The 14,125-nt window shown below is 41.6% G+C and overlaps 1 protein-coding gene across 1 annotated transcript in view; it reads right to left on the reverse strand.

Moving 5' to 3' along the window:
- Window positions 1–6,759: 6,759 nt before the first annotated feature.
- The window catches only part of LOC122933846 (gastrula zinc finger protein XlCGF26.1-like), a 21,207-nt gene continuing 13,841 nt past the window's right edge, over window positions 6,760–14,125 (reverse strand). The window contains exon 4 of the mRNA XM_044288920.1: window positions 6,760–8,287. Coding sequence (XP_044144855.1) covers window positions 6,906–8,287 — 1,382 coding nt within the window. The 3' untranslated portion in view covers window positions 6,760–6,905. The remainder of the gene's footprint in view (window positions 8,288–14,125) is intronic.

The following is a 14,125-nucleotide window of genomic DNA, read 5'->3' on the forward strand; positions in this document are numbered from 1 at the left end:
GTCTCAGGACCCCTTTTTTCCTGATCAGTGGGTGTTCCAGCAGTCAGACCCCAGCAATCTGATATTTATCACCGATCCTGTAGATGGGCGAGAGGTCATTATGGTAGGACAACCCTTTTAAATATACTGTAGATTATCTACAATCTGAGGAGTTTACGATTTGGTAAATTTCATGCCAGACATTTATACTTAAAGGGTTTGTCTCACTTCAGTAAATAGCATTTATTATGCAGTTAATACAAGGCACTTACTAATGTATTGTGATTTTCCATATTGCCTCCTTTCCATCACATTATACACAGCACGTATCCGGGGTTATTACCACTGTGTAATCCAGCAGCGGTGGCCGTGTGTACACACTATAGGCAAAGGCTGGAAGTGCTCATAGGCCAACACCTTTACCTATAGTGTGTGTATAATGTGATGGAAAGGAGGCAATATGGACAATCACAATACATTAGTAAGTGACTTGTATTAACTTTCTCTACATAATAATACCAATTGCTGAAGTGAGACAACCCCTTTAGGTGTGCTACACTTAATAGGGTTAGGCATAAATGTCTTGGTGCATGAATTGCGTGTTTCCTATGTGTGATTGGTGTATGCTATATATGATCTATGTATCAGTGGTGTATATGCAGCATGTGACATATGCATCAGTGGCATGTGAGCCACGTATAAGTGTCTTGTGTCCCACATCTATCCAATGAGTGATTGGTGTGCGCTGCATGTGTCTTGTTTCTGACTGACTTAAGTGCAGGATATCCATATATGTGTAAATCCTGCCACATGGATGTCTGTGCATGTTGCTGTGAGTGTCCGCCATCATACTTCACCTGTAATATTTCTGTTATCACTGTAAGGGCTCATGAACACGACCACTGGACGTTTTGCAGTCTGCAAATTGCGGATCAACAAAACATGGATACCGGGTGTGCGCATTCCACATTATGCGGAACAGAACGGCCTCTAACAGAACCGTCCTGTCCTTGTCTGTAATGCCGACAATAATAGGACATGTTCTATCATTGTGCAGAACGGCCATTCGGACATACAGACACGGAATGCACACAGAGTCATTTTTTTTGCAGCCCCATTGTAGTGAAGTGAACGGTATGGACATGGAAAAAAAGATTTGTTAGTGTGCCGGAGCCCTAAGGTGGGCCCCCAGAGTCAGTTACACTGGTGGGCCCTAACTACCCCAGTCCGACACTGTACTCACATGATAATGAATAGCCCCCGTCAGTCCGGGAGATGCGGCCAATTATATGGAATCAGCACTTAGGCCATTGACATGTAATACATTTGTTTTCTTGTTGACCCTCTGTTAAGGATTTTTCCTGATTGTCCTTCAGACAGCACATAAAGGGTTAAGTTCCCCTGGTGCCTGATTGGACAGAAGAAAGTAAATCAATTAATACATGAGCATAAGTCATCACACACAGTCAGGGTAGGAAGCAGTTAAATGACTATTACAGCAGGAACACTGTTTCTGCTGTGTCCTAAAGTAAACTGTAGCCTGTATAGTTTCTCTCATGTCAAGAACTAACAGGATATTGTCAGAGAGACGACCTGCTGGCTTATTATAATATTATAATTTTATTTACACTTTTTTTTAACAATTGATCACTGTGACAGGCTGTAACAGTGATCTCAAGCTCAGGAACCACTTTGATTCTTCCTTAGGGTCTTCACTGTGACCGCAGCTGTCTAGTAACAGTATGGTCACAGTGATCTGCTGCGCCAGAAGAGCATAATGTAACCCACTTCTTTTATATAGCAGGTTACAGGTAGCCAAGTGGTTAAGCAGTTCTAGCCTAGAAGTGTTCCTGGTTGCTATTCTTTTTAATGGATAATGTACTACCTGAGAGTGTCTCTGCCAAGTCAGTGTTCTCACCTTGTCTTCCACCGGCTGTGTCTCAATTGGCCTCCGTTCAGTTGGGCAGTTATCTCTCAACTGGAGAAAGAGTTTATGTATTCTCCCTATTCCTCTTGGACCCTGGGTTTTCCAGAAGGTCAAGCAAAAGAAGGTCTGGGCAATAGTAGTAATTCCTTTGTGGATAACGAGACCTTGGTTCTTTCTCATGTTAGAGGTATCTATTGGATGCTTTCTCCTTGTAAAGATCTGGGGGTCTCTGCCATCCGTGCAACCCTGGTTCATTCGGACAGTATGGAGGATGATCGGCTGAACTTAATCATTTAGGTTTTCTATTCCTATAATAGACTTTATTAGCATCTAGAAGAGTATTCACTAACACAATTTATAAATGGCTTGCAGGCTCATCAAAAATCTGTTTCTGTCTCTTCAGTTCTTTCCTTCTCGCAGAAAGACATAAAATTCAACACCTTGAAAGTTCATCTCTCTGCAATCAACAGCATCTCTGGGGAAGGTTTTCCCAAAAATGCCTTGGTGAAGAGATTCTAAGAACCTTAGACCTTCTATCTAAAGTCCTGTGCCTGCATAGGATTTATTCATTCTCCCTAAGCATCTGGTGAAGTCACACTTTGAACTGATCAAATTTAGCTGAAGTTCATCCCCTCGAAAACTTGCTTCTTGGTTGTGATAACATCAGCTAGAAGAATCAGTGAATTACAAGCTCTGACAATTAGACAGCTGTATGTCGAAGATCTGAAAAGCTGCACAATTCTCAGAACATGTCCTGGTTTTCTTCCTAAAGTGGCAGCAGACTCTAATATTACTAGGAAAATATGCTTACCTGAGTTTTTTCCAATACCTCATGGCTAGGGTTGAGCGAATCCGAACTGTAAAGTTCGCGTTCGTACCGAACTTTACGGTGTTCGGCACCCGAACCCAAACATTTCAGTAAAAGTTTGGGTTCGGTGTTCGGGTAATATTAATATACCATCGGATCAGAGTTTTCTCCAATCCGATGGTATATTTTAACTTGAAGCGTCCCCATCACCATGGGAACGCCTCTATGTTAGAATATACCATCGGATTTGAGTTAGATCGTGAAAACTCAGATCCGACAGTATATTCTAACACAGAGGCTTTCCCATAGTGATGGGGGCGCTTCAAGTTAAAATATATTGAGAACTGTGGACATAACGGCCCCCTGCTGCCTGGCATGATCTCTTACAGGGGGCTGTGATCCGCACAATTAGCACCTCAGGTGCCGCACCTGAGGGGTTAATTGTGCTGATCAGGTGCTGCCAGGCAGCAGGGGGCCAGACCCCCCTCCCCCCCCATTAAAATCATTGGTGGCTAGTGCGGCCCCCCCACCCCCTATTAAAATCATTGGTGGCTAGTGCAATTAAACTGGGACTTCGATCGGAACTGCCGCTCCGCTGCCACCAATGATGAGGCCGCACTGGACACCAATGATTTTAATAGGGGGGGCGCACTAACCACCAAAGATTTTAATAGGGGGGGTGGGGGGGCCCGCACTGGCTACGAATGATTTTAATACTGGGGAGGGAGGGGTGGGGCCACACTGGACACCAATGATTTTAATACTGGGGAGGGGGGTCTGGCCCCTGCTGCCTGGCAGCACCCGATCTCTTACAGGGGGCTGAGATCCGCACAATTAACCCCTCAGGTGCTGCACAGTTCTTTGTATATTCTAACTTAAAGTTAGGGTTAGGGTGGGAACGCCTCTCACCATGGGAATGCCTCTGTGTTAGAATATACTGTCTGATATGAGTTTTCACGATCGTGAAAACTCAGATCTGAAAAAGCTAATACTATTATTTTCCGTTATAACGGAAAATAATAAAGGGAAGTTCGGGTCCCTATTGACTTCAATGGGGTTCGGGTTCGGGTTCAAGTTCAGATCAAGTTTTGGTCCCGAACCCAAACTTTTTTTTTAAGTTCGGCTGAACTCCCCGAACCCGAACATCTAGGTGTTCGCTCAACTCTACTCATGGCCAAACTTGCTTCACCTTTTGGATGTTAGAAGATCTCTCAACTACATTCAAACATCCCAACCATGCATGACTTTTTAGTCTATTTGTACAATTTCAAAGGTCCCCACAATGAAAAAACATTGCTAACTTGATCAAAAATACCATCTGCGAATGCTACAAGATAGAGGGGCAAGAGCCCCCTCAGGGGTTGCATGCCCATTTTAGGTGTTCAGTGACTACCTCTTGGGCAGAATCTGCTTCTTTCTCATGGGCCCAGATCTGAGATGAAGCTACAGCATCTGCAAGTTCTCTCCCTAATATTGCTTCTTAAATCCCTTTCTGTGTTGCCTGAAGGTCGATCAGGAAAGTCAACATTTGCTTACCTGAGATTTTTTACTTCCCTGAGTCCAGAAGGCAACGCACCTTACGCACCCTTAATAAACTGCATTGCTGAACACTTTCACACCTATTTATTGTCTAATCTGTATTTTATAGAGGGAGGGGGACCAGTAATTATTTTATTATGCTAATGTATTAAAAAAAATATTGTAACGTAACGTGAATTCAAAAGACTTGAGAATGAATAAGCTTACACATGCTAAGTTAATAAATGCATTTACTAAGTGTGATTCATTATACGATAACACAAATCACATACTGAATAATAAAAAGTAAATACATCACTAGCCTAAATGGGGTGGAGACTCTGTCGATTATGCTATAACACATGGCTGTCTACCACGTTATAACACATGACCGACACCCCAGGGTGTACAAGAGGGCAAATCAATACTTACATCTTACCTATGATGCAGTTCTTGGTAGAGTCCTCCGAATGTATGTGTGCCACAGAGTTCAAACCTTTTAGCCCCTCCTCCAGTGTGCAGCTCGCATGTCTCTAAGACCACAGAATGTGGTCTTAGCACAATAGGGGATGGGTACTAGATTACAAGGCGCATCATTACACAGAAAGGTAATAATAAAAGGGAAAATAATTAAAGGGACAGAACCAATCAGTACTTAAAAATACCCTTACAATACATTTTATTCTGTCCAATCAGGCACCAAAGAAACTTAACCCTTTCTGTGCTGCCTACCAAACTCAAGGAACTAAAAAAATATTCAGGTAGTAATAATAATAATAATAGTCTTTATTTAAATAGCTTTACAATCAGGAGGTTCATGTACAAGCAAAGTCATAAATAACATAGAAACAGACAAGTCAACAATTAAATTCATTTTTTCATTTCATTGTGGAAAAACTACTCATCTGACACTGCTGCGAATATAAGGACACAGGGCGTACCTGTATGTCCTGTGTAGTTCTGATCACCGCCGCGCGGCGGGCGGTGAGCGGAACCTGGTGCCTGCTCAAATCATTGAGCAGGCACCTTGGCTAAATGCGCGGTTTGCAGTGCTTTCGGGAGGTTTCTGATCCCCGCGGTCTGTGACAGTGGGGATCCGAAACTTCAAAATGCCTTTATTTTGTTTAACACCCCCCCCTGCAGCCCTCTTTGCTATGTGCCGGCGGGCGAAACAGGGGGGGGGGGTGCGGGGCAGTGCAGGCGGGAGGGCTGCCATCATCAGGGCGGTGCTGGGAGAGGAGGGCAGGCACGCGATCATCCGCCCGCCCCCTCTCTCAGGATGGCCGAGCGGTTTGCAGAGTGTCAGCACATTGCTGACACTCTTTTTAAAACGCCTGACATCTGTGGGGACCGCTGTATGGAAGAGGTAAACAGGGAGGGAGCTCCCTCCCTCTCCCACCGGGGGCTGCTGTGCCTTTTCAGCCCCTGATGGGAGGGGGCTTCAAATGGGACATGGTGTCAAAAAACCAGTCCAGCAAAATCTGCCTTCCAAAAACCGTATGGCATTCCCTTTCTTCTGCGCCCTGCCGTGTGCCCGTACAGCAGTTTACAACCACATATGGGGTGTTTCTGTAAACTAAAGAATCGGAGCCATAAATATTGAGTTTTGTTTGGCTGTAACTGGAAAAAATTATTAAAATGGAAAATCTGCCAAAAAAGTGAAATTTTGAAATTGTATCTCTATTTTCCATTAATTCTTGTGGAACACCTAAAGGGTTAACAAAGTTTGTAAAACCAGTATACCGTGAGGGGTGTAGTTTCTAAAATGGGGTCACTTTTTTGGAGTTTCTACTCTAGGGGTGCTTCAGGGGGGCTTCAAATGGGACATGGTGTAAAAAAAACAGTCCAGCAAAATCTGCCTTCCAAAAACCGTATGGCATCCCTTTCCTTCTGCGCCCTGCCGTGTGCCTGTACAGCGGTTTACGACCACATAGGGGGTGTTTATGTAAACTACAGAATCAGAGCCTTAAATATTGAGTTTTGTTTGGCTGTTAACCCTTGCTTTGTAACTTGAAAAAAATTATTAAAGTGGAAAATCTGCCAAAAAAGTGAAATTTTGAAATAGTATCTCTATTTTCCATTAATTATAAACCAGTTTTAAATACCTTGAGGGGTATAGTTTCTAGAATGGGGTGATTTTTGGGTGGTTTCTATTATGTAAGCCTCACAAAGGGACTTCAGACCTGAAAAGTTGGTTTTTGAAAATTTCAGAGAAATTTCAAGATTTGCTTCTAAACTTCTAAGCCTTGTCACGTCCCCCAAAAATAAAATGTTATTCCCAAAATTATCCTAACATGAAATAGACATATGGGGAATGTAAATTAATAACTATTTTTGTAGGTATTACTATGTATTCTAGAAGTAGAGAAATTGAAACTTGGAGATTTGCAAATTTTTGCAATTTTTTGGCAAATTTTGTATTTTTTTTATAAATAAAAATGAATTTATTTTACTCCGATTAACCAGTGTCCTGAAGTACAATATGTGATGAAAAAACAATATCAGAGTGGCCTGGATAAGTCAAAGCGTTTTAAAGTTATCACCACTTAAAGTGACACTGGTCAGATTTGCAAAAAATGGTCTGGTCCTTAAAGTGAAATATGTCTTTGTCCTTAAGGGGTTAAGATCAGAAAAATCTATTACAATTTCCAACACTGAACATGAAAATGTCTTCTATTCTGTGTGACTTCTCTGATGATCGTTGAGGTTGCCTTTAGTAAGAAAATATTTGTCACATTCTGAACATTTAAATGGCTTTTCTCCCGTGTGAATTTTCTTATGTGTAACAAGATTTGACTTTTGGGTAAAACCTTTCCCACATTCTGAACATGTAAATGGTTTCTCTCCTGTGTGACTTCTCTGGTGAACCTTGAGGTTGGCTTTAGAAATGAAACATTTCCCACATTCTGAACAAGAATATGGCTTCTCTCCTGTGTGACGTCTCTGATGTTTAACAAGATCTGATTTATTGGTAAAACATTTCCCACACAGTGAGCATGAATGTGGCTTCTCTCCTGTGTGAATTCTCTGATGTGCAACTAGATTTGACTTTTGTGTAAAGCATTTCCCGCATTCTAAACATGAATACATCTTCTCTCCAGTGTGACTTCTCTCATGTGTGACAAGATTTGACTTTTGTGTAAAGCATTTGCCGCATTCTGAACATGAATATGGTTTCTCTCCAGTGTGAATTTTCTCATGTTTAACAAGACCTGTTTTATCTGTAAAGCATTTACCACATTCTACACATGTAAACGGATTCTCTCCTGTGTGATTTCTATGATGTTTATGAAGCCCTAATTTATTTGTAAAACCTTCACCACACAGGTGGCATAAATACGGTTTCTCTCCTGTGTGAATTCTCTCATGTTTAACAAGATTTGATTTTTCGGTAAAACATTTTCCACATTCTGAACACGAATACGGCTTCTCTCCTTTGTGATATCTCTCGTGTTTAATGCGACTTGAATTATCTGTAAAACATTTTCCACATTCTGAACATGAATATGGCTTCTCTCCTGTGTGAATTCTCTGATGTTTCACAAGACTTGATTTATCTGTAAAGCATTTTCCACATTCTGAACATATAAATGGATTTTCTCCTGTGTGAATTCTCCCATGTATAACAAGTTGTGGTTTGTTTGTAAAGCATTTACCACATTCTGAACACATAAATGGATTCTCTCCTGTGTGAGTTCTTTCATGTATAACAAGCTGTGATCTATAAATAAAACATTTCCCACATTCTGAACATGAGTACGGCTTCTCTCCTGTGTGAATTCTTCTGTGTGTATATAGATTTGAGATGTTTGCAAACTGGTTTCCACATTCCCCACATTGAAATCTTTTACTCCCTTTCTGCTCGGTACTTGTTGCAGCAATCTCTGGTTCTTCTTGATTAGGAGGATTATATGATAAATCTGTACTGTGAAGTCCTGGATATACATTATAGCCAATGAGGTTTTCTTCTGAAGAGAGCTGCTCGATATCTTCATCTTCTACTTTATAATTTAGTGATAACATGACGTTTTGCTCAGAGTTCTTACTTAAATTTTCTGTTAGAATTAAAAAGAGATTTTTAAACTCCAAAACCAAAAGTGGATCAGCAGGAAAGAGAAGAACAGTCCCTCTGTTTTATTTATAATTAAAGGGGTTATCCCATTCATGTAAAACCATATAGTACATGATAACCTTTTTCTACCAAAGCTAGAACCAGCCATGTACCTCACATGGATCGAGAGATCTCCCCATTCATTGCTCTGCTAGATTTATATCAAGCTAAAAGCTCAAGGGAATGTCTTCTCTGCTGCAGCTTAGAGGGCGTGTCCATTCTCTCCCTATCGCAGCTCAGTAGGGAGCTGAAGGGTGAAACTGAGCATGTGCGACCTTCTCAGTGAGCAGGCCAAAAAAAAGAAGAAAAGACAAACAAACAGCAGGTGGCGCTATACAGATATAGTTTATTGAATAACTCAGTGTTTATACAAAAAGTTTAATTTCATGCAATTCTAAAAGTATTCCGATCCAGGTGCTGGTTTGAAAACCACACAATATTCTTTGTGGCACTACCACTGTAATATGAATCCGTTCCTGGCTTTGGCACAAAATACTGAATCACAAACTGTCACTAAAAGAAAAGCATTTGTGGTCGTGTCCTTATAAAGCTTTGTATAAGGCTGGGTTCACATCTCGTTTTTCCCATCCGTTTAACGTATACAAAAAATGTATAGGATGCATCAGACTAATGCCATACCTTGGCATCTGTTCACCATAGACTTCCATTGTAAATAAAATGTATGCAATTTTTTGCTGGACTCTGCAGGATACAAAAGCGTTGTGAGCTGCCCTTTTGTATCCTTTTTTCCCTAACGTATACATCAAACTGATGGGAAAAAACGTGATGTGACTCCAGCCCTACACCTTATAATGGATGGATGATGAAGTCCAGGATTCTGCTCTACACTCACTGATCACCTCTATTACATAAACCCAGAACTGAGAACATCCATAAATCTGAAAACCACAACCTTCTCTGACAATCGGGCCTGTCCTCTGCCAGTATAGTTGTCCTTTCAAGACCTAATACCTAACGTAAGGCCTTAGTGACCAGCCCATGTTACCAGGACCGGCTCCAGGTTCATGTGGGCCCTTGGGTTATAAATCTCAGTGGGCCCCCTTGTGGCATTTGTCAAATGTCACCACGGCAGAGACGGAAGCGCTGGCTTCCTGCTTAGACGTGCCTTCCCCCAGCGGAGATCGGGGAAAGCACCCTGTTCTAAAAATGAGCCGCAGCCTGTACTAGGCTTCCAGGCTCATTATTAGTATATCCCAGTTTAGGCCACTAGGTGGCAGCACTGAACTGTGACACAGTGATTTTTGTACAGAATTATTGAGCAATTTCCACTATTCTGTATAAGTTACAATCTGATGAAAAGTAATAAAAAAAAGTAAAAAATAAAAGTTTTGAAAATATTTAAAAACTTAAAACGTAAAATCTTTCCCAACAAAAAAATAATAGTTACACAAATTAAAAAGGTTGGTGTGTATTTTTCACCCCATAAGATGCATTCCACCCCCCCACCCAAAAGTGGAGGAAAAATGCCTCTGTGTCTTATGGGGCGAATACTAATGAGCGCTTCCATTATGGAAGCGCTCATTAGTACCGGAGGACCAGGAAGCGGTGAAGGCTCTGTACTCACCACTTCTGGTCCTCAGCTGTCGGCTGTGCAGTGGCTGCGCACAGCGTGAGGGCGCTCTGTGACCTCACGCTGTGCGCGCCAGTTCACAGCACAGCTGGCGGCAGGAGGAAGCATATCATGGGCGGAGAGGAGCAGAGGCGCCAAGGAACAGGAGAGGTAAGTGGGTTTTTTATTTTATAAAACATGCAATATGGGGCTTATGTGAGGCAATATGGGGCTGATCTGAGGCAATATGGGGCTGCTGGGGGGCTGATCTGAGGCAATGGGGGCTAATATGAGAGGCAATAGGGGCTCTTATCTGAGGTCTGATTGGGGGTCATTCACATTGGGGTCTGAGCTGAGGTCTGATTGGTGGTCTGACCTGAGTTCTAATTAAAAAAATGTTTTTCTTATTGTCCCCCTCTAAAACCTAGGTGCGTCTTATGGGCACAGCATATTGGGCACCGAAATATTTATGCCATATCTGCGGAAAACTTGCAATTTTCCCTTTGCACAGTCTGCTGAGTATTTATTTCTAATTAAATACCTGTGACATCAAAATGCTGACAACACCACTTAATACCTTGAGGGGTGTAGTTTCCAAAATGGGGTCTCTTCTCAGGTTTCCATTTATTATTTCACCCCAGAGCCTCTACAGTTGTCACCAAATTGGGCCTGAAATGCATATGGTGCTCTTTTACTCCTGAGCCCTATGGTATGTCTAGACAGATGATTAGGGCCACATGTAGGACGTTTATAAGATTAGGGCCACATGTAGGACGTTTATAAGATTAGGGCCACATGTAGGGCGTTTATAAGATTAGGGCCACATGTAGGGCGTTTATAAGATTAGGGCCACATGTAGGGCGTTTATAAGATAAGGGCCACATGAAGGGCGTTTATAAGATTAGGGCCACATGTAGGGTGTTTAAGATTAGGGCCACATGTAGGGTGTTTAAGATTAGGGCCACATGTAGGATGTTTATAAGATTAGGGCCACATGTAGGGCGTTTATAAGATAAGGGCCACATGAAGGGCGTTTATAAGATTAGGGCCACATGTAGGGTGTTTAAGATTAGGGCCACATGTAGGATGTTTATAAGATTAGGGCCACATGTAGGACGTTTATAAGATTAGGGCCACATGAAGGGCGTTTATAAGATTAGGGCACATGTAGGGTGTTTAAGATTAGGGCCACATGCAGGGTATTTATAAGATTAGGACCACATGTAGGGCGTTTATAAGATTAGAGCTACATGCATGGTGTTTATAAAACCAGGAAGCCCGGCATAAAAATACGAGGGTGTGCTTTTCATACTGGCACACGCTGGGCACAACACTTTGGGCACTAAAATGGCATATCCATGTGAAAATTGCAATTTTCACTTTGCACCATATGCTTTGAATAATTTTAGCAAAACAAAATTATTTAGCAAAACACCCGTGGGGACAAAATGTACACTACACCCCTTGGTACATACAGTTAGGGGTGTGGTTCTAAAATGGGGTCACTCCTTGGGGGTTTATTGCACCTCAGAGCTTCTGCAGTTCTCGGTCAATGCTGTATAAATCACCAAACTAGGCCTCAAATGCTCATGGCGGTCCTTCCCTTCTGAGCTCTCCCATGTGCCCATACAGCAACCACATATGGGGTGTTACCGTATTCAGAATGAAATGGCTAACAAATTGTGGGGTCCTTTTTCTCCTGTAACCCCTTAAAATGAAAAATCTGGAGCTAAAGTGACATTTCCTTGTGAAAAAATGGTACCTTAGAGTCTCTTCAAATGTGACTTGGGGCCTCAAAACCATTCCAGCAAAATCTGCCCTCCAAAAATCATATGACACTACTTCCCTTGTGAGCCCTGCGGTGTGCCCATAGAGCAGTTTACAATGACATATGGGAGGTTTCCTTATACTGCAGAATCAGGGCAATACATATTGAGGGTTTTTATTGATTGAAATGGAAAATCGGAATAAAAAAAAAAATTCAACTCCATTTTGCTTTAATTCATATGGGCCTAAAGGGTTAACAGTTTGTAAAATCAGTTTTGAATATATTTAGGGATGCTATTTCTAAAGCGGGGTAATTAATAAGTGATTTCTAATATGCAAGCCCTCGAAGTCACTTCAAAACTGAATCGGTCCTTTAAAAAGTCTGGTTTGGAAATATTCTTAAAAAAAATTGAAAAACTGCTTAGAAATTCTAAGCCTTCCAACATCCTAAAAACATAAAATTACATTTACAAAATGATGACAACATAAAATTTAAAACGAACACAATAAATATTTTTTAGTAATATAGGTAAAAGGGGTGGCACCCGGTTACAGGCCTATATAGCAATACTTCCGACACCCAAAGATGTATCAGATAAATAAATAAATTAATGGGTGCATAAACCGGGAGGGTAAGGTGCTAACCAATGGCACCAAACGTCACATCAAAGGCTATTTCATAACACCCACTTAGCGATAATACGCTTATGGTACGGAATAAGGGCCATGAGACAACTCCGCTGCTAAGTTGCCAAATAGTGTGTAGGTGTGACTGTTTTCGTCCACCACTTGGACAACCTAAGACTTTGGCAGCCTTGGAATACACATGATTGGGTGACTAAAATAATAGATGGCGGAGGTGCAGTATACATCGCTTATCTAGACCTTAGTAAGGCTTTTGATACTGTCCCACATAGAAGGCTTATCAATAAAGTGCAGTCTTTGGGCTTGGACTCCCATATTGTTGAATGGATTAGGCAGTGGCTGAGGGACAGACAACAGAGGGTTGTAGTCAATGGAGTATATTCAGACCAGGGTCTTGTTACCAGTGGGGTACCTCAGGGATCTGTTCTGGGACCCATATTGTTTAATATCTTTATCAGCGAAATTGCAGAAGGCCTCGATGGTAGGGTGTGTCTTTTTGCTGATGACACAAAGATTTGTAACAGGGTTGATGTTCCTGGAGGGATACACCAAATGGAAAAGAATTTAGGAAAACTAGAGGAACGGTCAAAAATCTGGCAACTAAAATTTAATGTTGATAATGCACCTGGGGGGTAAAAACCCAAGAGCAGAATATACAATCAGTGATACAGTCCTAACCTCGGTGTCTGAGGAAAGGGATTTAGGGGTCATTATTTCAGAAGACTTAAAGGTAGGCAGACCATGTCATAGAGCAGCAGGAAATGCTAGCAGAGTGCTGGGGTGTATAGGGAGAGGCATTACCAGTAGACAGAGGGGGGCGCTCATGCCGCTCTACAGAGCACTAGTGAGACCTCATCTGGAGTATTGTGCTCAGTACTGGAGACCATATCTCCAGAAGGATATTGATACTTTGGAGAGAGTTCAGAAAAGAGCTACTAAACTGGTACATGGATTGCAGGATAAAACTTACCAGGAAAGATGAAAGGACCTTAACATGTATAGCTTGGAAGAAAGACGAGACAGAGGGGAGATGATAGAAACTGCTAAACACATAAAGGGAATCAACAAGGTAAAAGAGGAGAAGAAAAACTGCTACAAGAGGACATCATTTTAAATTAGAGGGGCAGAGGTTTAAAAGTGATATCAGGAAGTATTACTTTACTGAGAGAGTAGTGGATGCATGGAATAGCCTTCCTGCAGAAGTGGTAGCTGCAAATACAGTGAAGGAGTTTAAGCATGCATGGGATAGGCATAAGGCCATCCTTCATATAAGATAGGGCCAGGGGCTATCTATAGTATTCAGTATATTGGGCAGACTAGATGGGCCAAATGGTTCTTATCTGCCGATACATTCTAGGTTTCTATGACCCCCACTGCCTGATAACACACCAATCCTCAGCAACTGTCTGCAAATCAACGAAGTGTACTGCAGGCAGTGCTGGGAAGTTACTGTGTAATCACTACCCCAATCAACTGGGTGCCACCCCTTTTACCTATATTACTAATAAATAGTTATTGTGTTCGTTTTAGCATCTTATACAGGCAGTGATTCCTTTTACAGAATAGACGCACGCCCGTATATTTTATTTCCGTAAATCAACAAAAAAGTTAGACATATGGGGAATGTCAAGTAATAACTATTTTATGAGGAATCACAGTCTTAAGAGAAGAGAAATTCAAATTTAGAAAATTGTAAATGTAGGATTTCAAAAAATAAATAAAACACTAACATGCTGTACAATGTGTCTCGTGAAAGTAAAAGCGTTACAAACTTATTGCCACATAAACATGTCAGATTTG

Source organism: Bufo gargarizans, chromosome 4, assembly GCF_014858855.1.
Source record: "Bufo gargarizans isolate SCDJY-AF-19 chromosome 4, ASM1485885v1, whole genome shotgun sequence".
NCBI classification, from domain to species: domain Eukaryota; kingdom Metazoa; phylum Chordata; class Amphibia; order Anura; family Bufonidae; genus Bufo; species Bufo gargarizans.